The 27691-nt window shown below is 37.6% G+C and overlaps 1 protein-coding gene across 1 annotated transcript in view; it reads left to right on the top strand.

The window, feature by feature from the left end:
- Positions 1-27691, top strand: part of LOC126195141 (UNC93-like protein MFSD11) — a 246376-nt gene that overhangs the window by 202243 nt on the left and 16442 nt on the right. Inside the window, exons 3-6 of the mRNA XM_049933645.1 lie at positions 1208-1384; positions 8064-8329; positions 20249-20374; positions 27270-27438. Of these exons, the coding sequence (XP_049789602.1) occupies positions 1208-1384; positions 8064-8329; positions 20249-20374; positions 27270-27438 (738 nt within the window). The remainder of the gene's footprint in view (positions 1-1207; positions 1385-8063; positions 8330-20248; positions 20375-27269; positions 27439-27691) is intronic.

The following is a 27691-nucleotide window of genomic DNA, read 5'->3' as shown; positions in this document are numbered from 1 at the left end:
TGTAACAGGGCTTAACTGAGGGTCACATGAATATTTTTAGGAAATTCCATAATCTGGAAAAATTTATTTTCCATAGCTTTTTAACCTTGCAGTGGCTATCAAGGGATAATGTTGTGAAATGGGTCTGAGTTGAAAAAGAAGTAACCACGTTTTGTCTCAGAATGATTGTGTATGTCAAAATACCTTGTTTGAAATGTTTTAATGTACAAACAACTTAATGCTGATAATAAGTTTGCTTTTTTTGTTGAGCACATCATAACAGATTGTTTGGCATGTTTATAAAATAATTTTTTGCTTTTGTTATCAGAACAAAACACTAATCAGTTAGATTATTCTCATCTTTTTGCCGTAGGAACGGAACATATAAAATATCTCTTGCTAAAATCTCAGGAAAAATTTGCAGAACTGTCCTGTAACTCAAACCACAAACTTCAATTTTCAAGAAAAAACCTTGAACAGATTTGGCTTGGTGTGGAGGCTCCATCCAATTTAGCAATTGCAGTTCTTCTGCCATTTGCAACCATTTATTTCTGTGAATTGTTCCTGTGTGTAAATTAATATTTCAGCCGTTTATATGTGGTGTTAATAGTAACTATATTTAAAACACTGAGATGGGGTTGCAAAGAGATGCACCTTATGGAACCACTGACAAAAAAGTTTAACTAGCTTTGCTGTAGAGGTTAATAAAAAATCAACATGAATCATATAGACCATCTTGAATCTTCTCTAACCTTACACACAACTGGTTGGAGTTGCAGACAATGCTTGATGATTAATTGAACTTTGATATTGTGACTGATATGTTTTATGGTTGGATTACAGTTCTTTGGAACTTAAATTGCATTCTTCTGTGATATTTCATTGCAACTTACAAAAAACCTGAATGGTCTGATTGTTATTTTCATGTTCAATGAAGCTACAGCATGTTGAAAAATTTCTGTCTTATTCATTTGAAGTTAGATTCAGTGCTACAATAGTACTGTGCTATTCAGAATAAAAAAACACACATTTTTAAATTTATTTAATTAATTATTTATTTGTTTTCACAAACTTTATTTTATTACACGTTCATGGAAGTGGCTCTTCCTCATCTTCTTCATTTATAGTTATGTTTTATCTGCTTGTTTTACTTATTTTATTGCATAACTGTCATCTGTTGATTCTACTAGTTTTCTGATTTAAAATATTTCTGTTTTTATTTTCGCAGATTGTTCATTCTTACATTCCTACTTCCCAAGACATGGCTTTTATATGTGGCCTCTTGTGTAATTGGATTTGGTGCAGCCATAATATGGACAGGGCAGGGCAATTACCTCACACTCAATTCTGACTCTTCAACTATATCTCGGAACTCCGGTATCTTCTGGGCAATGCTGCAAGCCAGGTAAGAATCACTTCCAAATTAGCTTACAGAACTGCTATTTGTTCAGTGTGTGCACGCATGTAAGTGTCAACAATTTTTTTTTTTTCCAAATATTCACCAACATTTTGTTTGTCTGAACAAATGTCTCAAAATAATATTTGTCAACCAAAGCATTATAGGTTTGTATTATTATATCACTGGTGTGACTGAGTAGAATAAAACAATTCTTTAGGGGAAGTATTTATTAACCTACTGAAATTTTTAAGAGTTTCACGACAGAAGTTGTAAGTGGAAGTCATTTTGCAGAAAAATGATTCACTTGGATTACAGAGAAGAAAATGATCTGAACTTCATATATTAAATTTATATAGTATCTTCAGGTCAGAAATAGCCACACTGTCCTGTGTGACCTGGTATGTGGTGTTATTCAGTGTGTAATAATTTATAATGTTTCAAGAGTTTAAACATGGCTGTGCTTCACCAACTGTGCAGGCAAGATTTTCAGTGGATTGGAAATAACAGCCAACCATTTTCAAAAATACAGGTTTATTAAACTTAAATGTATTGTACAAACAACATGATGTGGTGGTGGCAGAGACAGTTTAAGGCACAAGTGACACAAGCTGCCGCTTGGCACACCAAACTGAGAGGGGTGCCAAATTGCTAGATTTCAATATGAGCTGTATCACAATTAGAAGTCACCAATGGAGGTGCCAAGCTGAGAGGGATGACCAAGTGCAAGTATTATATATGTGCATATCACAATTAGCAGTGAAACTGACACCAGGAAAGGGTGCAAAGGAAAAGTGAGGTGGAGCAGGGAGGAGGTGGTGAGGGAGGGGGGGGGGGGGGTTGCAAATGTTACATCATTTGTGTTGAAAAATGTCTCAAATTGGCCCTGGCTGGTTGGTATCTTGTTAGCAGCAGGTAAAACTGTCACTAATGTGAAAGTCAGCTCAAATCCTAAATTTAAATTTATCCTAAAAAATGCTGGGGTCTGCGACCTGTTAAAATGTATAAGGAAGTATTGTGCGCAACCTAGTAAAAACTGTGAAGTGTACCTCAGATTATATATACAACACCGCAGAGCCAAATCTACTACTGGTACAAAATACAACAGTTGCTGTTGATCCTTATATAATTGTCAAGAAATGTATCACAGGATAATGTCATGTAAACATTGAAAACCTCGAATTGGCAGACTTTTGAAGGCAGAAGCAAATTATTCTGTGGAAGGCTGCTTACAAAACTCCAAGAGCCATTATTAAGTGAAGACTCTAGAGAAATTCTTTGGACATCTATATATCACTTCCATAGAGACTGTGAGGCAACTGTTGGACTAATTACAGCACATACAAAGCATTTAAGCAGTCAGTCACCCCACACTTCATACACAATTGGAACAGGAAGAAACCGTAACATGTAGCATCATGCTGAGTACCCTCCACCATGTGCTTCAGTGGTTTGCAGAACATGTATGTAGATGTAAATGTGGAATAAGGTGCTGTATTGGGCAAAACAGATTGCCGTAAAACTTTTTGTTATTATGTTAAAAGAGCTACGACAGAAGCTAACAAGTGGTGGTAGTTTATGTATTGGTGACACTACTGATGATTGTAAGAGTTCTGCATCATATTTTAATTAAATGTATATTATAAATATTGATGTCAGGAGTTTTAGATGTTAGTCTTGCTTGGTATAATAATTATGTGAATCTGTCATTATCATTATCAGTATCTTGCATTTCACTGTTTATAATTATACTGACCTAAGAGTTAAATCTCAAATACAGTATGAGACAGTTATTGTGCAATAATACATTTTAAACAGTCCTTGAAAAAGACCAAAGCCTAGCCTTGTTCAATCTAAGCTTGAGTGAAGACCTTGATAGTAATGGGCATTCAAACCTAATTTTCCTTCCTGTGCCAATTATGACAATGATTTCATACCACTGCGAGCTAACCACAGCACTTGGACATTTGTTTCAGTGTACTAGGCACTGGCTTCTCGCATCTGTTTCTATCATGTGAACAGAACTACAAATTAAAATGTGTCAATTTTTATATACATGGCTCATAACAATGACTGGCTTGCTAGCTCCATTGAAGGAATAAAGACAGTACTTTTATGCATGATATGCACTAATCCCCCCCCCCCCCCATGAACCATGGACCTTGCCGTTGGTGGGGAGGCTTGCGTGCCTCAGCGATACAGATGGCCGTACCGTAGGTGCAACCACAACGGAGGGGTATCTGTTGAGATGCCAGACAAACATGTGGTTCCTGAAGAGGGGCAGCAGCCTTTTCAGTAGTTGCAAGGGCAACAGTCCGGATGATTGACTGATCTGGCCTTGTAACAATAACCAAAACAGCCTTGCTGTGCTGGTACTGCGAACGGCTGAAAGCAAGGGGAAACTACAGCCGTAATTTTTCCCGAGGACATGCAGCTTTACTGTATGATTAAATGATGATGGCGTCCTCTTGGGTAAAATATTCCGGAGGTAAAATAGTCCCCCATTCAGATCTCCGGGTGGGGACTACTCAAGAGGATGTCCTTATCAGGAGAATGTGTTGTGGCGTAGCAAGACAGCCACGCCACAGAAGTAGCCTGAAAGCACGCGTTACTGACGCAGGCTAGAGATAGGTCTGAAACAGGATACGTAATGAATGCTATAAAGAAAAGTCCGTAGCTCCTGGAATACTTAACTTTAATCCATCCTTGTGGTACATCGCTCTTGACGAGCCAAGTGAGACTCTTTAGATACAAGCTATGTAAAGCTAATGGCGCCTTGCTAGGTCGTAGCCATGGACTTAGCTGAAGGCTATTCTAACTATCTGCTCTGGTGGGTGGGAATTTAATGAGATGGGACCTGGATAAACTGAAAGAACCAGAGGTTGTAGAGAGTTTCAGGGAGAGCATAAGGGAATAATTGACAGGAATGGGGGAAAGAAATACAGTAGAAGAAGAATGGGTAGCTTTGAGGGATGAAGTAGTGAAGGCAGCAGAGGATCAAGTAGGTAAAAAGACGAGGTCTAGTAGAAATCCTTGGGTAACAGAAGAAATATTGAATTTAATTGATGAAAGGAGAAAATATAAAAATGCAGTAAATGAAGCAGGCAAAAAGGAATACAAACGTCTCAAAAATGAGATCGACAGGAAGTGCAAAATGGCTAAGCAGGGATGGCTAGAGGACAAATGTAAGAATGTAGAGGCTTATCTCACTAGGGGTAAGATAGATACTGCCTACAGGAAAATTAAAGAGACCTCTGGAGAGAAGAGAACCACTTGTATGAATATCAAGAGCTCAGATGGCAACCCAGTTCTAAGCAAAGAAGGGAAGGCAGAAAGGTGGAAGGAGTATATAGAGGGTCTATACAAGGGCGATGTACTTGAGGACAATATTATGGAAATGGAAGAGGATGTAGATGAAGATGAAATGGGAGATACGATACTGCGTAAAGAGTTTGACAGAGCACTGAAAGACCTGAGTCGAAATATGGCCCCCCGGAGTAGACAACATTCCATTGGAACTACTGACGGCCTTGGGAGAGCCAGTCCTGACAAAACTCTACCATCTGGTGAGCAAGATGTATGAAACAGGCGAAATACCCTCAGACTTCAAGAAGAATATAATAATTCCAATCCCAAAGAAAGCAGGTGTTGACAGATGTGAAAATTACCGAACCATCAGTTTGATAAGTCACAGCTGCAAAATACTAACACGAATTCTTTACAGACGAATGGAAAAACTAATAGAAGCCAACCTTGGGGAAGATCAGTTTGGATTCCGTAGAAACACTGGAACACGTGAGGCAATACTGACCTCACGACTTATCTTAGAAGAAAGATTAAGGAAAGGCAAACCTACGTTTCTAGCCTTTGTAGACTTAGAGAAAGCTTTTGATAATGTTGACTGGAATACTCTCTTTCAAATTCTAAAGGTGGCAGGGGTAAAATACAGGGAGCGAAAGGCTATTTACAATTTGTACAGAAACCAGATGGCAGTTATAAGAGTCGAGGGACATAAAAGGGAAGCAGTGGTTGGGAAGGGAGTAAGACAGGGTTGTAGCCTCTCCCCGATGTTATTCAATCTGTATATTGAGCAAGCAGTAAAGGAAACAAAAGAAAAATTCAGAGTAGGTATTAAAATCCATGGAGAAGAAATAAAAAGTTTGAGGTTCGCCGATGACATTGTAATTCTGTCAGAGACAGCAAAGGACTTGGAAGAGCAGTTGAATGGAATGGACAGTGTCTTGAAAGGAGGATATAAGATGAACATCAACAAAAGCAAAACGAGGATAATGGAATGTAGTCGAATTAAGTCGGGTGATGCTGAGGGAATTAGATTAGGAAATGAGACACTTAAAGTAGTAAAGGAGTTTTGCTATTTGGGGAGCAAAATAACTGATGATGGTCGAAGTAGAGAGGATATAAAATGTAGACTGGCAATGGCAAGGAAAGCGTTTCTGAAGAAGAGAAATTTGTTAACATTGAGTATAGATTTAAGTGTCAGGAAGTCATTTCTGAAAGTATTTGTATGGAGTGTAGCCATGTATGGAAGTGAAACATGGACGATAAATAGTTTGGACAAGAAGAGAATAGAAGCTTTCGAAATGTGGTGCTACAGAAGAATGCTGAAGATTAGATGGGTAGATCACATAACTAATGAGGAAGTACTGAATAGGATTGGGGAGAAGAGAAGTTTGTGGCACAACTTGACCAGAAGACGGGATCGGTTGGTAGGACATGTTCTGAGGCATCAAGGGATCACCAATTTAGTATTGGAGGGCAGCGTGGAGGGTAAAAATCGTAGAGGGAGACCAAGAGATGAATACACCAAACAGATACAGAAGGATGTAGGTTGCAGTAGGTACTGGGAGATGAAGAAGCTTGCACAGGATAGAGTAGCATGGAGAGCTGCATCAAACCAGTCTCAGGACTGAAGACAACAACAACAACAATGCACTAATCATTTATTGAAAAGTCATAGTATTCAAAGAGCTTATTACATGCATTGATATTGGTACTTTACTTCACGTGCCTCTTCAGGTATTAATTCTTTACGTAGAACTTGGCAGCATGACATCATGGTCACTGATTTTGAGGCATATGCCACAAATTTGATAACAGTAATTTCAAGGATTTCCTTTCGTGCCTTGTGATTTATGTCACTCTCTCAAACATTCCCATCTCCTGCAGTGCATCTTATGTCCTGTCCTCCTATTTTTGTGTCATCCATTCCTTTTTCCTTTTCTCTTTCATTAATGTTGGTCTGTGATCTTTTAACATTTTTCAGACTTTGCCAGATACTACAACTGTTGCTCAGTTTTCTCCAGTTGATGTGTTCAAATTTTTTAAAGTAACTGTTCCAAATCCTGTCCCTCCAATTCTTGTTTTCTTTATGTACTGATATTTCATCTCTTTAATTTTGATCTATTTGCATCCTCACTCATTGATAAAGATCAAGGCTGTGGTCAATCTTAGAGCGCAGACTGTATTAAAAAAAAAATGGCATTGTGCCCACTTCTTCTGTCTCCCCCCCCCCTGCCCCCCACTCACCCTCCCCCCCCCCTTGCACTGATACTAAGACTACTTTAATTTACAAACTTGTTCTGATGCCTTTCTTTAAATTGTGATGTTGAGGCTTCATTCCCCTCTGTTTTAATTTTCCTCATTCCTTTTCCTGCAAGCATTTATCTGCATTACCTGCTTCATTTCTTCCAGCCAAACACTGGTATTGTGTTAAAGGTTTTATTCTCTACATGTTATTATCAAGAGTTTGCCTGCAAAAGGGAAACTATTCAATTGAACTGGTTTCTTCTGGTAATTTCTGATGATCAGTTATTCAACTCTGCTGCCAGATGTCTTCATTATCTGGTCAAGTTATAAAATAAAAAAATCAAGGGACTGAAGCTGTATCTTTGCTGGACTTCTTACCTCACTAAGAATTCAACTCCAGTTTGTGTACATGTTCCTGATGGATCCACTTAAAGGCCACTGGATATCACATCCCTCCATGGACTTAAGAGTTTGCAAATATCTTCAAACCTCTGTTTGTTCAAAGGTCACACTGTTCTCATTATAATTTATCTTACACTTGTTTCTTTCAGAGAAATCTCTCAAATCCTGCAGCACATCTTTCTAAGCACCAATGATTTCTACATTCAAGATTCTTAAAGATGGGAATGATTATTGCAGCTTCCCAGTCTTTAGCATTTTTTTCTTTTTGTTGCACACATCCACCATGATTTTATTAAGTTTTGATGTGTTGCAGCTTTCCCGTTTTTTATCTTTTAATATTTGTCTGCATTTCACTTAACTCTAGTTTCTCACCAGGCTTTCTTTTTCGTTCCTTAATCTGCCATTAATTTTCAGTAAGTCACTAATTAATTCTAAAATGGTATTTCTGTTTTTGTTGAACTCTCTTCTTGCATTTTATGAATTTCAGAGGGCATTCATAGCATTTTTCAATATTCTGTGTAAAATCTTCTAATTATGCTTATTGCTCTTGTGGATTTTCTCACAATTTGGCTTTTGCTTGAAATTCAGATTATAATTTTATGCATTACTCTAAAGATATATTCTGTCAGTAGTTATTATCTACATTTATTTAGATATGCCTAAGTTCTTGCTTTTTAATTGAATTACAAAATTGGTATGTGATTTTAAATTTCTAACAGTCTTCTTGTTACTCTTGCAGCATGTTTTTTGGAAACCTCTTTGTATACTTCAAATTTCAAGGGAAAACACACATTGACCATGAAACTCGCATGGTAGTCTTCATTGTCCTTATAGTTCTCGCGGCAGTGGGGATAGTATTCCTCTTGGTACTAAGGCCTGCAGAGAGGGCAGATGGAGAGATGGTGGGTAAAGATACTACAGGCCCACTCACTGCACTGAAGAAGGCATTTAGGTTGTTCTTTACCAAGGATATGATGCTGCTCACCCTGACTTTTTTCTACACAGGTGAGTGAATGGATTATTGTACGCAGACTTTTTATATCTGCAGATACAAACAATTTAGCTATAAGGACAGACATAAATATTGTTTTCAGTTTCCTTGAACCATAGATTGCTCTAGTTTTGGAAGTTAACACAACAGGGAGAAAGACTAAATATAGAATACTGTAATAACTTGAACAGTGTCATTTAAGAATGCTATTTAATAAGAATGAGATGCAGGATGTTACTGAAATTCATTATAAATATTTATTGTTACATTATTAATATTGGTAGAGGAAGGAAATCATCTATAGTTACAGAAGGTTTTAGGCATGAAAGCTAGAAATTAGTAACCTCGTAAAGAATTATCTTGAATAAATGAAACTGGGTGTCACAATTTACAGTGATACAGGACAAACCGACAATGACAAACGTGCTAAAGGTGATACAGAAAGATGAAGAATTCAAAGGAAATTTTGAAAAATGTTAGAATGCAACTGAATTTAAGATAGTTACATTTGAATTTATAAAAGGAAAAAAGAGGAGTGTGGTTGGGCATAAAAGAAAACACATTTTACAGAGGAGAAATTGCTGTGGAAGAACAATAAAACTTAGGAGCTAGTAAAGCAAAAGGACAAAACATAAACAGAAAGAGGATAAATATGCTTAAAATGCAAAAGACAAAGACAGAAATAAAACCATAGAAAAAATGAACTCTATTGGAACCAGAGGAAGAAAACTCAAGAGTTTCAATATTAAGTTACAAAATGATCATATATCTCATGTTGTAAACATTATTATGAGCTGCTTGTCCAGTCCTTCAAGGCCCAAGGGACATTAACTGGCTACCATGTCATCCTATGCCATTCAGCTTACATGGCTGCTGTATGGAGGGGCCTATGGTCAGCACACCACTCTCCTGGCTCTTTTGTCAACTTATAAGAACTTGGTGCTGCTGTTTTTCATTGCAGTAGCTCCTCATTTGCAGTGATATAGGACAAACCGACAATGACAAACTTGCTAAAGGTGATACAGAAAGATGGAGAGTTCAAAGGAAGACTGAGTATACCCTGTACCAGGCCGCCTGCCAAGGAAAAACCATTTCAGTGTTAGGAATCGAACCCTGGTCCTCCACATGTTAGCCATCTATGCAACCTATTCAACTATGGAGGCAGACAAATAATATTACATAGGCTTGCACAATGTTAAAATTGTCTTAGCTGTAATAAGTTGTTTTGTTCCATTACAGATATTTTAAATATGTTCCTGAGGTTACAGGGGAGTTTTTCTCAAGCATTTTTTCTTTTTTTTTTTTTTTTTGTCTGAACTCCTGGAAGCTATTTAGTTGTCACATTTGGGCCATGTCATGATGTCTGGATTGTATGCGAAGCTTTGGTTAATGTAATGTATCGCCTACCTTGCATGATGGGCTATGTGGTTTTCGACATGCAATATTGGCTGTTATTCTGACTTTTTCTTTACTGTTGTTTGAATAAGCTGTTAATATTGGAGGTGCTTCATTACAAGATTGACTTACAGCTGAATGCAGAAAAAATTAATACAAAGTGCATCATTTTCTGTGTGATTATCATTGAATAATGGGATTACCCATCTGTGTAGTCAGTAATATTATCACAAGTAATGATGCTGAGGATATAATCAGTATGTAATATGGAAAGTTCAAATGGCTCTAAGCACTATGGGACTTAACGTCTGAGGTCATCAGTTCCCTAGACTTAGAACCACTCAAACTTAACTAACCTAAGGACATCACACACATCCACACCCAAGGGAGGATTCGAACTTGTGACCGCAGCAGCAGCGCGGTTCTGGACTGAGGCACCTAGAACTGCTCAGCCACAGCGGCCGGCATATGGAAAGTAATGAACCAATTATTTTAGAGTTTGTTACTAATAATTAATACTCCAAATGAAATTTGAGATCATTTCTACAGTACATTCCTTTTATAGAAGCCAAATTGGCTTTTATAAATAAATCTCTTTGAATTAGAGATTTAATGAGTATGTGAGCATAAGTTTGAAATTCCTTATAAAAGAGCTGTAGGTATACATGTTTACAGTCACCATTCATTATAATATTGGTTTTATCATCACTTTTCTTGAGTAGTTCGGAAATACTTCTCCCAAAAATGACATGGCAATTATATACTGGGGAAGGGGAGGGGGGGGGGGGGCAGTCAAAAAGTTCCCAGAATTTCATTGTGGCTATTTATTGCCACAATATAGGTAGGTACACATTCACTACTTAATCACTCTCAAAACAGGCCCTTACATGTGCACATACACTTGTTCCACTGCTCCTGCCATTGCTAGAAACAACCATGAAATTCCTTTTGTGGTAGCTTCTGAAGTTCAGCCATCACACTGGTTTTGAAGCCTTCTACTGTGGCAAAATGATTATCTGTGAGTCCCTTTTTGATCTTGAGCAGATCCAGAAATTCAGTGGTGCTAAATCCGGTGAGTAGGGATGCGATTAGAGGAGTAGAATCTGCCAGGAAATTTCATATCAGTGCACACCCTGCTGCAGAGTGAAAATCGCATTCTGTAAACATCCCCCAGGCTGTAGCTAAGCCATGTCTCTGCAGTATCCTTTCTTCCAGAAGTGCTAGTTCTGCAAGGTTCACAGAAGAGCTTCTGTGAAGTTTGGAAGGTAGGGGGCGAAGTACTGGCAGAATTGAAGCTGTGAGGATGGGTTGCGGGTCATGCTTGGGTAGCTCAGTCAGTAGAGCACTTGTCCGCGAAAGGCAGAGGTCCTGAGTTTGAGTCTCAGTCCAGCACCCAGTTTTAATCTGCCAGGAAGTTTCAGAAGAGTAGAATGTTCGTTTCTGTGAGCCATGTCCCCCACAACAAGCAGTGTGTTGAGGGAACATTGTTTGTTTGTCCAGCTGATACAAATCCATGGTGCACCACATTTTCATCGCTGAAAATTGCAATGAGTTTCACTTTTGTTTTGGATTTGAAATATTGTGATTTGGTCAAGGAGAGGACGTTGTGTACCATTCTGATCACTGCCTTTTTTGCTCCAGGTTGTACATTTACACCCAGGTCTCATAACCAGTAATGATTGTGTGGGGTGTGTACTGTAAGACCTTCGGTACACACACCATCAGATTATTTGACTTGTCGCTCTAATGAAGTAGGCGAGTGTCAGCAATATGTCTCGTGGTCTTATTGTGGTGTGTTTATCTTCTGCCGTTAGGTCAGATGATAGAAATGCCACTTGCACGCTTAGAGTAGCAGATTGACGGTGAACAACTTTAAACAGAACTTGATTAATTTTCACACACATTTATTAAAATAATAAAAAATATAGACATTATGTAACTTGATTCTTGATGCTGTTTACAATTGACAATCTGAAGTTCCTTTGGTCTTGGTATGTTAATCTTATTCTCACATATCTCTGATACTTAACAAAGTGTCTATACATTTCTCTTCATGGCTATGTACAGGAATATGATAATCTTATTAGGCACAGACTGAAACTTGACTATAGATTGGTACAGAATAATGCAGACTGGTACAGACTGGTGCAGACAAATGCAGACTGACTAATCGGAGGTCTGTACACTCGTTATAATACCTCGCACATTCAGGTATCACTGCGCGAGTGTGATCCACGAGGAGAAAAGGTTCTACGTTAGCAGCAATCTCATTGGCTGCATTACATATTAATACGCAGATTGGTGGAAGCAGAATTTGGTCCATCTCTATGACAGCGCCATCTCGTAGTGCGGAGACGGAAGAGCGTTGCACCTGCGCTGTTGTGCTTAGCGGGGCGCACTCTAGTAGGAAAGTTGTGTACGCGCTGACTACGCGGAACTATGTACACAACAGATTGTCTTAAGAAACCTTAGGTTCTCTGTCCTTATTTCAAAAGATATGGCTGCAGTCTACAAGTGAGTTTCCATTTGATCCAATCAGCACCAGTGGACAAACTTTACACTGACACGTTTCATTTTCAAATCAACTGACAGGATTGTGACAGATCTGCAGTTCTTGTGCCAACTCATCAGTGGTCAATTGTCAGTATGATCTGATTAACTGTTTCGCTTGCTCAACCTTATCTTTGTTTCTGGAGGTTCATGGTCTTCCACTGTGGTGCTCATCTTCCAACAATTCCCGTCCATCTCGAAATGTCAAAAATCACTCATAAATGGCTGTTTTCATTAAAAAAGATGGTAGTTTTTTTTTTTTAAAGCAGCGTTCAGAAAAAAACTTTGTAAGGCTAACAAAGTCTCTGAAGCAGATTTTCCCAATCTGCACATGAATCTGATGTTTGTCCTCTGCTTGCACTGCAACATTGTGCAAAAGGAACACCACACACTCTTACCTATAAAGAAACAAAAAATATTACACAGATTATTGCGGAACAATCAAGAATAATTAGTTAAATCAGAGTAATTAATTCAGACTAATATGACGGGCAGCAAAACAGTTACAACGAAATTCCAGGATATTTTTGACTGTCCTTTGTATGTCCTCCTGCATGCGTTATATAATTTCTGTAGTTGATGTTCCATCACATTTATACATTTTTGTTTGCAGTAAATTTTATTATTATGTGCACTATGATTTCAAAGTTTGTTATTGTTTTTATTTAATTTTTGAATCTACTATGGTTCTGAGGTCACTCAAGCCATTTCTGTTGTCTTTTTCCTGCTTCTTGCCATAAAATATCACATGCAGTTTCATTTACTCTCTTTAAACTAAGTAAACTACAGGTCTTGGAGATGTGTTTTAGAGATCATGGAATCCTTAAATTTTTACCAATTCACTTCCCCCAAAATGATATTTATGGCTGGCAATTAATATTAAATCCAGTGGTTCTTGTGATTTATGCTACCAAAGAACAAGACACACAATTTTTATACAGAGTTTTGTAATTTTTCATGGAGTCAGAATAGTGTATTGCATTATGCTGCAACCTATGACAAGCTGCTAGCAGAAGTAAAGCAAGAAACTGATATTCTTAGTAGAATAAAAAAAGTGTACATTGTATTAGCTACTTATTTTTACAAATTGTTTATTTATTTATATTCATGTATGAAAAACTTATGATAATATGAGAACTTACAATATTCACCATTATTATAGAATATAGATAATGATTATTTTGTGATAACTATCAGAGCCATGCAAATCATGAGGCAAATACACTATGTGATCAAAAGTATCCGGACACCCCCAAAACATTGTACTATCACCTTCTGCCAGGTACTCCATATCAGCAACCTCAGTAGTCATTAGACATCATGAGAGAGCAGAATGGGGCACTCGGCGGAACTCACAGACTTCAAATGTAGTCAGGTGATTGGGTGTCACTTGTATCATACATCTGTATCATCTGTATGCGAGATTTCCACACTCCTAAACATCCCTAAGTCCACTGTTTCCGAAGTGCTAGTCAAGTGGAAATGTGAAGGGACACGTACAGCACAAAAGTGCACAGGCTGACCTCGTCTGTTGACTGACAGAGACCGCCGACAGTTGAAGAGGGTTGTAATGTGTAATAGGCAGATATCTACCCAGACCATCACAGAGGAATTCCAAACTCCATCAGGATCCACTGCAAGTACCATGACACGTAGGTGGGAGGTGAGAAAAACTTGGATTTCATGGTCGAGCGGCTGCTCATAAGCCACACATCACACCGGTAAATGTCAAACAATGCCTTGCTTGGTGTAAAGAGTGTAAACATTGGTCTGGAATGAAAAATCACAATACACAATGTGGCGACCCAATGGCAGGGCGTGGGTATGCCAAATGCCCAGTGAACATAATCTGCCAGCGTGTGTAGTGCCAACAGTAATATTCGGAGGCGGTGGTGTTATGGTGTGGTCGTGTTTTTTGTGGAGGGGACTTGCACCCCTGTTATTCTGCATGGCACTATCACAGCATAGACCTACATTGATGTTTTGAGCATCTTCTTGCTTCTCACTGTTGAAGAGCAATTTGATGATGGTGATTGCATCTTTCAACATGATCGAGCACCTGTTCATAATGCACGGCCTGTGGCGGATTGATTACATGATAATAACATCCCTGTAATGGACTGGCCTGCACAGAGTACTGACCTGAATGCTGTAGAACACCTTTGGGATGCTTCGGAACAGCGACTTCATGCCAGGCCTCACCAACCGACATCGATACCTCTCCTCAGTGCAGCACTCCATGAAGAATGGGTTGCCATTCCCCAAGAAACCTTCCAGCACCTTACTGAATGTATGCCTGTGAGTTTTGAAGCTGTCATCAAGGCTAAGGAAGGGCCAACAACATATTGAATTCCAGCATTACCAAAGGAGGGTGCCATGAACTTGTAAGACATTTTCAGCCAGGTGTCCGGATACTTTGATCACATAGTGTGGTAATAGATGAACAAACATTACTTACATTTTCCAAGTAGTGTCTTTTTACTAATTTTATTAAGTTTCTTTTAGTTTGTGAAAGCGCATAGTGTGTACTGTATAGCTATGGAAACTAATCATGTTCTGTGTATTAGAGATTAATTGGTAAAAGCTAGTTAGCTGACATTTACCTTCACTTGTTCCACATCTCTGAGGCTTACTCTCTTATTAATTGTGTATGTAATTTCTAATTTTATGTATTCAGGATAATTATTTTGTTAGTTACATATATGTCTGTCTTAGCCATTTCCTTTACAGAAACACTGGAATTTATCTGGAAAAGTTCCAGGTTATTTGGAACTAGACTTCCTGTGTGGCTATGTTGTTTAGGTTCAGGAATGCTGATGGCTGTTTAAACAATCTATATGAGGCTTTCAAGGGTGCAAATGGTTATTTTATTCAGAGGCATTATTGTACACATCAGGTCTCTCTCCTAAGGGCCATCAGTTGCATTGTCTTTGGTATTTCCCCAGATATTTGCAGTTCTGTTTTTGCAATGTGTAATACTCACCTTAAACAAGTACAGCTCCTGTGTTTCTTGTGACAATGTCAACAGAAAATATGGTTTTGTTTCTCCTACAAAAAAAGAAAACCAGCTGTATTTTAATACAGTATTCCAAAATTAGTGTAGTGCAGCATCCAGTTCAATTGACATACACTTCAGCACATTTCATAACTGCATACATTTGTTCCCACATCTTCCACTGTCTGTCTACTACTGCTGTCAGCACTTCACTGTTGATTAGATTAGATAAGATTAATTATTCATTCCATTGACCCATAAAAGAGGGAATTCTCCTGGGTATGGAACATGTCAGATAAACACATTACAAAAATGTAATTAGAAAAACTTGAGTTTCATTAATTTTAATGATCCTCAGTCAATAAACAGTAAACACTTGTTTAGGCACTTTAGCAGTTCGTTAGTATGTTGCTCCCAACTGAATTTATTATCAAGTTGTAATCCCAAGAATTTTACACTCTCAACTTCTTCTATTTCCATTTCATCATAATGTATACACACACCAGAAGGAAATCTCTTGGAAGTTCTGAACTGCATATAGTGGGTCTTTTCAAAGTTTAATGACAGTGAATTGGCTATGAACCACTTATTAATGTCAGAAAAAATTTGATTAGCTGGCCTTTCTAAATTTATATTTGATTTACTATTTATTGCAATGTTTGTATCATCATTTGCTGCTTGAGTACTGGTTATTATTCATTTTTTGCTATCTATGTTAGAACATATTGTTAAATTGAGTATAGCCTGAAACTAACTGGGGTCTGCTCTATAAGACAAGCATGAAAAAATTCACATAAAAAAACCATTTAATTTGCGAGAAACAAGCTAATGTTTTCATTTGACAAATAGCACCACATGAAATGCATTATGGGCAGAATTTGTTTGGGGTAACTCCATCCACATCGTGCAGTATATATTACAAATAGCTGCCAAAATACCATAATAAATTGAGTGTTTTTAAGAGATTCACCCAGTATACTAAACAGTGTTTTTAGAACATTCTTTTTATACTATTTTATGATATTTGTCAATATTATAAAAAGGATAGATTGCTACTCGCCATGTAGTGGAGATTTTGAGTCGCAGACAGGCACAATAAAAAGACTGACAAAGATGTGAGATATTGACCAAAAGATCTACTTCTAAAATAGACAAAACACACACACACACACACACACACACACACACACACACACACACACAATTCATACGCACGTGACCTTCTTTGTGGCCACCGAGGCTGGATTTTCTCTTTACGCCACCGATGCTGGATCTTCTCTTTACAAGAACAAAGACATGCTTCACACGTGCCAGTACATGACTACATCATTATTTTTCAGTCTTCCTCAGACTCCATTCAGTATCAGACTCCAGAAAGATCCTCTCAAATAGATTTTTGAGAATACTTTAGCTCATTTTATGTTTTTTGGAAAGCCATATAGTGACCCATTTGATTAAATATGCGCATATTATTCAGATGTCTCAGTTTTTGTTAATGTAGTTTATAACTGTGTGATGCTCTGTGTCTAAAGTAGCTGCTTTCTTTCTGATTTACATTATTAAATTCAGCTAGCATAATCGTTCATAGCATTAATATGTTTAATGATAGCTTATTGTCAGTAAAGTACACAGATTAAGTTTCAATTGTTTGCTTGCTTTCTTGATTCGTTTCTCGGAACATCCTCTTCCTTAAAGGGATTTACAGAACAGTTTGTAGTAATTGATATAAAGTCATTGGGTAAACCAGAAGTGATTTCTGTTACAGGCCCTCTGCTGTTCCTTATCTGTATAAACAATTTAGGAGACAATCTCAGCAGCCATCTCAGTTCATTTGCAGATGATGCTGTCATTTATCAGCCAGGAAAGTCATCAGAATATAAAACGAAATTGCAAAATGAGTTAGAAAAGATATCTGTATGGTGTAAAAATTGTCAGTTGACCCTAAATAATGAAAAGGATGAGGGCATTCACATGAGTACGAAAAGGAATCCATTGAACTTCAGTTACATAATAAATCAGTCAAATCTAAAGGCAGTAAATTCCACTAAATACCTAGGAATTACACTTACGACCAATTTAAATTGAAGAAAAAAAAAAAAAAAAAACACACAAAAAATGTTGTGGGGAAGGCTAACTGTAGATTGCATTTTACAGGCAGAACACTTAGAAGACGCAACAGATCTATTAAAGCAACTGCGTACAGTAAACTTATCTGTCCTCTTTTGAAGTACAACTGCAAGGTGTGGGATCCTTACCAGACAGGGTTAATGGAGTACATCGAGAAAGTTCAAAGAAGAACAGCACATTTTGTATTATTGAGAAATAAGGGAAACGGTGTCACTGATGTGATACAGGATTTGGAGTGGACATCATTAAAACAAAGGCATTTTTCGTTGCAGTAGAATCTTCTCACGAAATTTCAATCACCAACTTTCTCCTCTGAATGAGAAAATAATTTGTTGATGCCAACCTAAGTAAGGAGGAACAATCATCATAATAAAATAAGTGAAATCAGAGCTCACACAGAAAAATATGGGTATTTGTTTTTTCCGTGTGCTGTTAGAGATTGGAATAATAGAGAAATATTATGAAGGTGGTTCAGTGAACCCTCTGCCAGGCACTTAAGTGTGATTTGCAGGGTATCCATGTAGATGTAGATGAATGAATGCTGTAACTTCCTTAGTAGATGGCTGTATAAGGCACTTAAGATGAGGATATTGTACAACAATTTGAACTACTCACAGCAGAAAGCACTAAGACATCCAAACTAATGTTCATTGTGATAACAACCTTGCTTTTTATCTTGACATGACCTCATTCAAATTTATGATGTAAAATTAGCAATAACTTTGTATGGATTAATGACAATGACATGGCGAAGAGGTAATTGTATGAGCGTATCGGTAAGTTTCTTACATAATATTTTAAAATAATAAGACTTGCAAATTTTTATATCTTTATCTGTAAAATGTAGTAGAATGCTGAAATATTTTTTTAAATGTGGCAAGACCGAATCTTTCTGCTTGTCTGTGTTAGAATTTTACTGGGCAACATGTTGAAAGACTGAAAGTGTTGCACATGAGTGATGTTTTTCACATAAACTGACTTTGGGACAGAAGCAGTAAAGGACTAGCATGCAACCACATACAATTTCCCAGTATCATTTCCACAATGTATATGTTGCAGACCATTAAAGTTTTTAAAGTTCTGTGTCCTTGCAGTTTTTTGCGATGGCATACATGAATAAAACGTTTTCAGTTTTCAAGCCGCGTCAATTCAAATAAAAATCCTCGAGCTTTCGATGACCATCTCTGCCATCCTCGTCAGGAGTTCACTGACTGCTGGGGCTGCTGCAGTTTCTCACTTATATAGGCATGATGACATCATTAGCACCCAATCAGATAGACCCAATGTGATGCGTGCGCCAGGGGCAGGCGCCACCTGACGTCACCGGTGCTGCCACGGGCGATAGCTCCACTAGCTGTCCAGGTCGACTTATGTGCGTACACCACATTGGGTCTATCTGATTGGCTGCTGATGAAGTCATCATGCCTATATAAGCAAGAAACCGTAGCAGCCCCAGCAGTCAGTGAACTCCTGGTGACGATGGCAGAGATGGTCATTGAAAGCTCGAAGATTTTATTCAAATTGATGCGGCCTGAAAACTGAGAACATTTTATTCTTTTTACAGTTCCGACCTATAAAATTTCTGTTTAATTAATTAATTAATTAACTAGAATATCATGATGGAAAAATCGAGGCTGGAAAATGTTGACAGATCAATACTCACTGAACAGAAGGGGGTGTTGAAGATAGAGCTCCTTTTCCATTTTATGAGATTAGTGATCCGTCATCATTTATTATACTTATATATTAACTGCAATACCAGTTTTTTGTGGGACACTGCTATTACTAGTACATATATTAAAGTATACAGGGTGATTCAAGACGATGTGCAAATATATGTTATTCTACAAGTAAAACTAAAGAAAAAAATTCATATAAACATTGGTCCACAAATGTTTGGTTACGGAGTTACGGCTAATAAAAGATTTTGCCTGCTATTTAGCAACTTCGCTAATATGAAGCCATGGAAGAACTGTACAAGGTTAAAGTAAATCACGATTTCCATTTATTTTGTTGTTATTAGTCTGGTGAATCTAATAAAACATTTCCCAGACATGTATATGCAGTAGCTATCCAGAACATCCAGAGCAGCAAATATGAAATTAAGAACAACCCTGTGAAATGGGAACGAGCAACAAAATTTTTTTCATACATGTGCAGCTAAATGCATTGAACTCGGAGTCATTTTTGAACATGTATTGTGAAGTTGTATGTACACTGTACAACTTCCTTAACACTGAGTTCTGTTTTTTCTGGTTTAACATGAATTCATGTGTGCTATGGTATCAATAAAAGCAGATTATCTGCCACATTCATACAGTTTCAGTTAACGCTATTACCATCATTTTTCCAAAATCAAATTCTCTACAACTTCTGTTCAAAACTTTGTGTGCAATTGTGTGGAAGCTAATAAAGTAGTTAATAAATGAAAAATTTTACGAAATTACATCTTTGCTTCTGTGGATGTTCTGAAAAACTACTGCAGATACACGTCTGGGATATGTTTTATTAGATTCATCAGATCAATAACAACAAAATAAATGGAAGTCATTCTTTACTTTAATCTTGTACAGTTTTGTGATGGCTTCATAGTAGCAAAGCTGCTAAATTTCTGGCAAAATCTTTCATTATGTGTAACTCCGTAACCAATCATTTGCGGACCTTTGTTTATATGAACTTTTTACTTTAGTTTTACTTGTAGAATAACATATTAAAATATTTGCATCTCTTCGTGATTCACTCTGTGTATTATAGTATCAAATGTCCTAGTTGCTTTGCCTTCATTTTCATTTCACAGCTGAGAAGTTATAGTTGTCTAAGCCTTGCACTAGTGCAAACAAATTGTATATATTTTTTATTTCTACAGGAATTGAACTTTCGTTCTTCAGTGGAGTATATGGGCCAAGTGTAGGATTCACTCTTCAGATGGGGCCAAATGCAAAGCAGCTTGTGGGATTGTCTGGAATATTTATTGGTGTTGGTGAAGTCACAGGTGAGACTGATTAATCTGTTCACAGCATATTATCATCCAAAATTTTATTTGCAAGTATATCTCCACTATTAATTGATTGTTTGATTTTTTGCCTAACCAACTGTTGTAGATGTAGATAACAAACATGCAAATAAAATTCTGCTGCAATGTGTATAATATGTTTGTTTCAAGTTTTTCTCTGCTAAATGTAAACCATTAAATTTTATAGTTTCACACACAAAAATCAGATAGTTATACATAATTACTAATTTATATCAGGTCAGGATAATCCTGCTATTGTATGTGACATTAGGCAGTAACGCCTGCGACTGTCTGGCTGAAGGTGAGGCAGTCATTACCTTACTTTCTGAACTAAGGGAGGATCAACTGCTTCAGATAGAGGAATTCTCATTCAGAAGAACTATTGAAGGTTTTGTAAATGACACATTTTCAATTAAAAACCTGCTGCCATCCACGTGGTACAGAGGACTGTTCAAGGCTAAAGCAGACCAACTGTGACAGAAAATCCACTGTAGTCTTAGGCCTAAGAAGCCAGATAGAGGGAGGATTGAATTGGTTGCTTCCAAACGTGAAATGGACCTTGGAATATCCAATTCTTGGACTAAGCAGTACCCACAGACATATGCCAAGCAAGATGGCACACAGCTTAGTGATAATCCAGGACTTGAAATGGTGCAAAAACTTCAAAGAAGACTACAGACACAAATAGAGACAATAAATATAATAACATTAACTGAGAAAAGCGAAAATTGGTGGACTTGGAGAAGAATAGAAAGATACCAGTCCTCAGATTTAGTGAAATTAAGCAGAAAAAGAGATAGATGAGAAAGATGTAACCATTCAACTGACATAGGAACAAGAAAGAGATGAGAAATGGTGTTGTTCCGATATTAGTGGAGGAATTACAAAGGCCAGCAGATATTCAGTACACCAACAAGAGGATTGAGAAGGCAACAATTCGTATGGTGTAGGAGAAGTTAACTTTGATGCACTTAAATGTACCCAAGATATGTTTCCAGGTAGACCCTGAAGAGACAGCCTCTGAATGGAGGGGGAGAGGGGGAGACCTAAATGTGCAGCTTAAGACAGGTAGAAGTGCATTTGAAAAAGTGTTGGACCACATAGCTATGCTCAAAGAAATGCAGATCATCATCTCCTATGCTCCTGAGTGAGGAGTGGGTTATATGTGCAAAACACTTGGTTTAAGGGTAGGACCATTCCAATCTATCACTGATAACATCAATGCTGATGAAGCAGTAGACTTGTGACTGATGTCAAGGCGATACCTAGTGAGAACCTTAACAGTGACCACTGACTTTAAGTAGCACAACTGCATAGTATTCATGAAATATACCCAAATGCTGGAGGAAGACAGCGAAAATAATATAGGATTGCTGTTCAGAGTAGTGAATAATGAACTAAAGTCTTTGGTTAGCGTAAAGGCAATGGAGGATGTCAATCAAAATCTAGTCAGGATGGAGGAAGAGGTGGGGGAGGTCATGAAGAAATATTTTGATCATCTAGACAGATACCAGCCAATTACAGAAAACCTGCAATCATCTGGGCAAGGACTGAAGCAGCACTTAAGATTATATTGAATAGGAAATCACCAGGAATCAATGTGAAAAAGACTAAAGCAGAAGTGGCCCAAGGTATACAGTGGCTGTATCGAATACTCAGTGCAGCATGGAAGGACAACACAATGCTGAAAGGTTGGAGCAAAGGTGTTGTTACATCTCTGTTCAGGAAAGGTAATCATCAAAAGTTTTCTACCTTTAGAGGAACTGCACTTCTTTCACATAGTCTGAAGATTTTTGAGAAGCTCCTGGAGCAGATATTAAATACAATATTAGATCCACAATTAGAAGAGTAACAGTATGGATCTGGGCCACAAAAAGTCAATAGCACATGTAATACCCAGTGTCCTTATGTTAATGGAGAAATACCGACAGAAAAGTGAATGATTCACTCCTTGTGGTCCTTGATATTGAGAAAGTACATTATATTGCGAAAAATAAATAAAAGATGCTTGCAGGTTTAGTGGGGAAGATTAAATGTTTATGAGCACAGTACTAGCAATTGCAATTTGGCAAAAGTCATTCACCCCAGTTTCAGACTAAGTGACATTCAGAAAGGTAATGCCCCATTGCCATTTCTCTTATCATGAATGACATAATGAACATCAAGAAATCCAATGCATAACTAAATGCTTTGGATTTTGTGTATGATTTTGTGACCCAGGAAGAAAAAGTGCTGGATATACAGTTGAGGCTGGACAAATGGATCGATAAATTTCAGAAATATGGTCTAAAACTAAGTGAAGCCAAACAGTAGTATCGGCAGTGAATAGTAAAGAGTAACCAGCAAACATCAAGTTAGGTTATTGCTCCCCGGGAAAGGTGGAAAATCCTGCCTACCTTGGTAGTCTAATATCTCAAGACAGTCTGGCCATGAAGGAAGTTATAAATAGTGTTCAGAAGATCTCATATTTCCATCAACATGTTAGTCTGCTTTTGTGGGATCCCAAAATACCAAGAAAATGAAAATCAGTTATGAACAACACCTACATCAAACCAAGGCTAAGAAAGGCTATAAAGAGCAACTCATTACAACTACAGGTGTCAGAGATGTAGCTTGAGTTCTGCAGTACAGAAAACAAAACTGGACAAATTAAGAAAACTAATAGAGCAAGTCAAAAGAAAACTAATAGAGCAAGTCAGAAAATTTAGAACTAAGTGGTTTGGGCACTCATAAAGGATGAAAGCAACAAGGTTGGTGAATGGGAAGACTGCAAACACAGTGGATGAATATTACAGATGGAACAGAAGGAACACCAGATGATATCATGAACTATAATATTTATTTGGATCAGAAAGTGACTGTCACTTCAGTCCATGTGAACAAGGAAGGAAGCAATGTTGTCCATTTGTTCTTATCATTGCACATAATATGGCTGCCAGAGCAACAGCTATGCAGGTAGTGGATACATTCATGTTTTTTACTGAATTCTCTTTGCAGGGCCATGCTAACCTTACTGCTTTCGTGTCCACTTTCACTGTCAGCTTTAACATTCTCTTGCAAGAAGTATACATGCTGCACACAAAGACAAAGCGAACAAAAAATTAATTATAACAGTTACATTACCTGTTGCAATTGTTCACTATGTACTGGTAACCATGTGACACTGATGAAGAGAACAGAGTGCATGGCCTAACTCATTCTGTGGGTGATTGTTGCCATGGTAGCTGTTCTGTAAATAGTTCTTGTCAGCTACTTTGTTATTCCAGTTAAGGTACAATTTACAACATTTATGGCCCAGATAGTCAACGATGCTTAAGAGAACATACTTGTTGTTGTTGTTGTGGTCTTCAGTCCTGAGACTGGTTTGATGCAGCTCTCCATGCTACTCTATCCTGTGCAAGCTTCATCTCCCAGTACCTACTGCAACCTACATCCTTCTGAATCTGCTTAGTGTATTGATCTCTTGGTCTCCCTCTACGATTTTTACCCTCCACGCTGCCCTCCAATGCTATATTTGTGATCCCTTGATGCCTCAAAACATGTCCTACCAACCGATCCCTTCTTCTAGTAAAGTTGTGCCACAAACTTCTCTTCTCCCCAATCCTATTCAATACCTCCTCATTAGTTACGTGATCTACCCACCACATTTCAAAAGCTTCTATTCTCTTCTTGTTCAAACTATTTATCGTCCATGTTTCACTTCCATACATGGCTACACTCCATACAAATAGTTTCAGAAACGACTTCCTGACACTTAAATCTATACTCGATGTTAACAAATTTCTCTTCTTCAGAAATGATTTCCTTGCCATTGCTAGTCTACATTTTATATCCTCTCTACTTCGACCATCATCAGTTATTTTACTCCCTAAATAGCAAAACTCCTTTACTACTTTAAGTGTCTCATTTCCTAACCTAATTCCCTCAGCATCACCCAATTTAATTTGACTACATTCCATTATCCTCGTTTTGCTTTTGTTGATGTTCATTTTATATCCTTCTTTCAAGACACTGTCCATTCCGTTCAACTGCTCTTCCAAGTCCTTTGCTGTCTCTGACAGAATTACAATGTCATCGGCGAACCTCAAACTTTTTACTTCTTCTCCATGAATTTTAATACCTACTCCCAATTTTTCTTTTGTTTCCTTTACTGCTTGCTCAATATACAGATTGAATAACATCGGGGAGAGGCTACAACCCTGTCTCACTCCTTTCCCAACCACTGCTTCCCTTTCATGCCCCTCGACTCTTATAACTGCTATCTGGTTTCTGTACAAATTGTAAATAGCCTTTCGCTCCTTGTATTTTACCCCTGCCACCTTCAGAATTTGAAAGAGAGTATTCCAGTTAACGTTGTCAAAAGCATTTCTCTAAGTCTACAAATGCTAGAAACGTAGGTTTGCCTTTTCTTAATCTTTCTTCTAAGATAAGTCGTAAGGTTAGTATTGCCTCACGTGTTCCAACATTTCTACGGAATCCAAAATGATCTTCCCCGAGGTCCGCTTCTACCAGTTTTTCCATTCGTCTGTAAAGAATTCGTGTTAGTATTTTGCAGCTGTGACTTATTAAACTGATAGTTCGGTAATTTTCACATCTGTCAACACCTGCTTTCTTTGGGATTGGAATTATTATATTCTTCTTGAAGTCTGTGGGTATTTTGCCTGTCTCATACTTCTTGCTCACCAGATGGTAGAGTTTTGTCATGACTGGCTCTCCCAAGGCCATCAGTAGTTCTAATGGAATGTTGTCTACTCCCGGGGCCTTGTTTCGACTCAGGTCTTTCAGTGCTCTGTCAAACTCTTCATGCAGTATCATATCTCCCATTTCATCTTCATCTACATCCTCTTCCATTTCCATAATATTGTCCTCAAGTACATCATCCTTGTATAGACCCCTCTATATAATCCTTCCACCTTTCTGCTTTCCCTTCTTTGCTTAGAACTGGGTTTCCATCAAAGCTCTTGATATTCATGCAAGTGGTTCTCCTTTCTCCAGAGGTCTCTTTAATTTTCCTGTAGTCAGTATCTATCTTTCCCCTAGTGAGATAACCCTCTACATCCTTACATTTGTCCTCTAGCCATCCCTGCTTAGCCATTTTGCACTTCCTGTCGATCTCATTTTTGAGACATTTGTGTTCCTTTTTGCCTGCTTCATTTACTGCATTTTTATATTTTCTCCTTTCATCAATTAAATTCAGTATTTCTTCTGTTACCCAAGGATTTCTACTAGTCCTCATCTTTTTACCTATTTGATCCTCTGTTGCCTTCACTATTTCATCCCTCAAAGCTACCCATTCTTCTTCTACTGTATTTCTTTCCCCCATTTCTGTCAATTGTTCCCTTATGCTCTACCTGAAACTCTCTACAACCTCTGGTTCTTTCAGTTTATCCAGGTCCCATCTCCTTAAATTCCCACCTTTTTGCAGTTTCTTCAGTTTCAATCTGCAGTTCATAACCAATAGATTGTGGTCAGAATCCACATCTGCCCCTGGAAATGTCTGACAATGTAAAACCTGGTTCCTAAATCTCTGTCTTACCATTATATAATCTATCTGATACCTTTTAGTATCTCCAGGATTCTTCCAGGTATACAACCTTCTTTTATGATTCTTGAACCAAGTGTTAGCTATGATTAAGTTATGCTCTGTGCAAAATTCTACAAGGCGGCTTCCTCTTTCATTTCTTCCCCCCCAATCCATATTCACCTACTATGTTTCCTTCTCTCCCTTTTCCTACACTCGAATTCCAGTCACCCATAACTATTAAATTTTCGTCTCCCTTCACTACCTGAATAATTTCTTTCATCTCGTCATACATTTCATCAATTTCTTCATCATCTGCAGAGCTAGTTGGCATATAAACTTGTACTACTGTAGTAGGCATGGGCTTTGTGTCTATCTTGGCCACAATAATGCGTTCACTATGCTGTTTGTAGTAGCTAACCCGCACTCCTATTTTTTTATTCATTAGTAAACCTACTCCTGCATTACCCCTATGTGATTTTGTATTTATAACCCTGTAATCACCTGACCAAAAGTCTTGTTCCTCCTGCCACCGAACTTCACTAATTCCCACTGTATCTAACTTTAACCTATCCATTTCCCTTTTTAAATTTTCTAACCTACCTGCCCGATTAAGGGATCTGACATTCCACGCTCCGATCCGTAGAATGCCAGTTTTCTTTCTCCTGATAACAACGTCCTCTTGAGTAGTCCCCGCCCGGATATCCGAATGGGGGACTATTTTACTTACTATACTTAAAAACTAATTGGACAATGTAGTTTTGAGTACTCGTAAGAAGTTTCAGGCACCAATGGGACAGTTCAGTTTGTAAACAAATGCAGCTATTTATTTAGTTGGCAGATGCAAAAAGTTTACTTCTCAAATTGATGTGACGACTCATTTCATATATTGATGGCTGTTTCAATGGGGCAAATGTTGTGTATGTCCTGTTACGCATTAATCAGAAGTGTAGAGTGTGGAATGAATTGACTCACATGAATGTTGTGAAAAATAATTTCTGTTCAGTGAAAGATTTTGAAAACTACTTATTTTGCTTGATGTATTCATGAGATAATAGCATCATATAATTTTAAATTATTTCATATGCTTAAATATTTTTAATAACAAAATTCAGTTTAAAAGCTATACTTCGAAGAATAGAACTCCAGAAGTCAGAAAATGGTCATCATTGTTCTGCAAGAGAATTGTTAGGAATATTAATAAAATAGTGTAAAGTAACACAGGAATGACAGAAACTGAAGCATTTTCAAAGACTATAAATTTAATAAATTGTTGCTCAATACTGTTGTATATGCTTTCACTAGTAATGCATGCCATGACCTTAATTTACTGCTGTTGTTACCTTTTTGCAGGTGGATTGTTGTTTGGAATTTTGGGACATAAAACAATACGATGGGGCAGAGACCCAATTGTAATAATGGGCTTTGTAATACATCTCCTCTCATTTTTTCTCATATTCCTCAATCTGCCTAATTCAGCACCATTTCAAGATACTAATGATGAAGCTTACATTTCAAGCAGGTAAACATTTTCTTCATGATGTAATAATTAGAAAATTATTTCTTTCCTTCTACTTTCTTACTGTATGGCACTGCATACTCTTTCACGGTCGCTTTGTAATACTCTTGCAAATAAGTGGGCATTACTGAATGGTATTCCATTGTACTTGTGCATAGCGCTTGTAATAACTACCACAGCAAAATTTCAGGTAAGAAATAATAGGAACAGAACAATCTGTTAAAATCCCATTGGTTTTTTATTATTCTTGCATATC

The sequence above is a fragment of the Schistocerca nitens genome, chromosome 7 (genome assembly GCF_023898315.1).
Source record: "Schistocerca nitens isolate TAMUIC-IGC-003100 chromosome 7, iqSchNite1.1, whole genome shotgun sequence".
Taxonomy (NCBI): Eukaryota; Metazoa; Arthropoda; class Insecta; order Orthoptera; family Acrididae; genus Schistocerca; species Schistocerca nitens.
The sequence above is the reverse complement of the archived record's forward strand: the minus strand, read 5'-3'. Positions and strand labels throughout refer to the sequence as shown.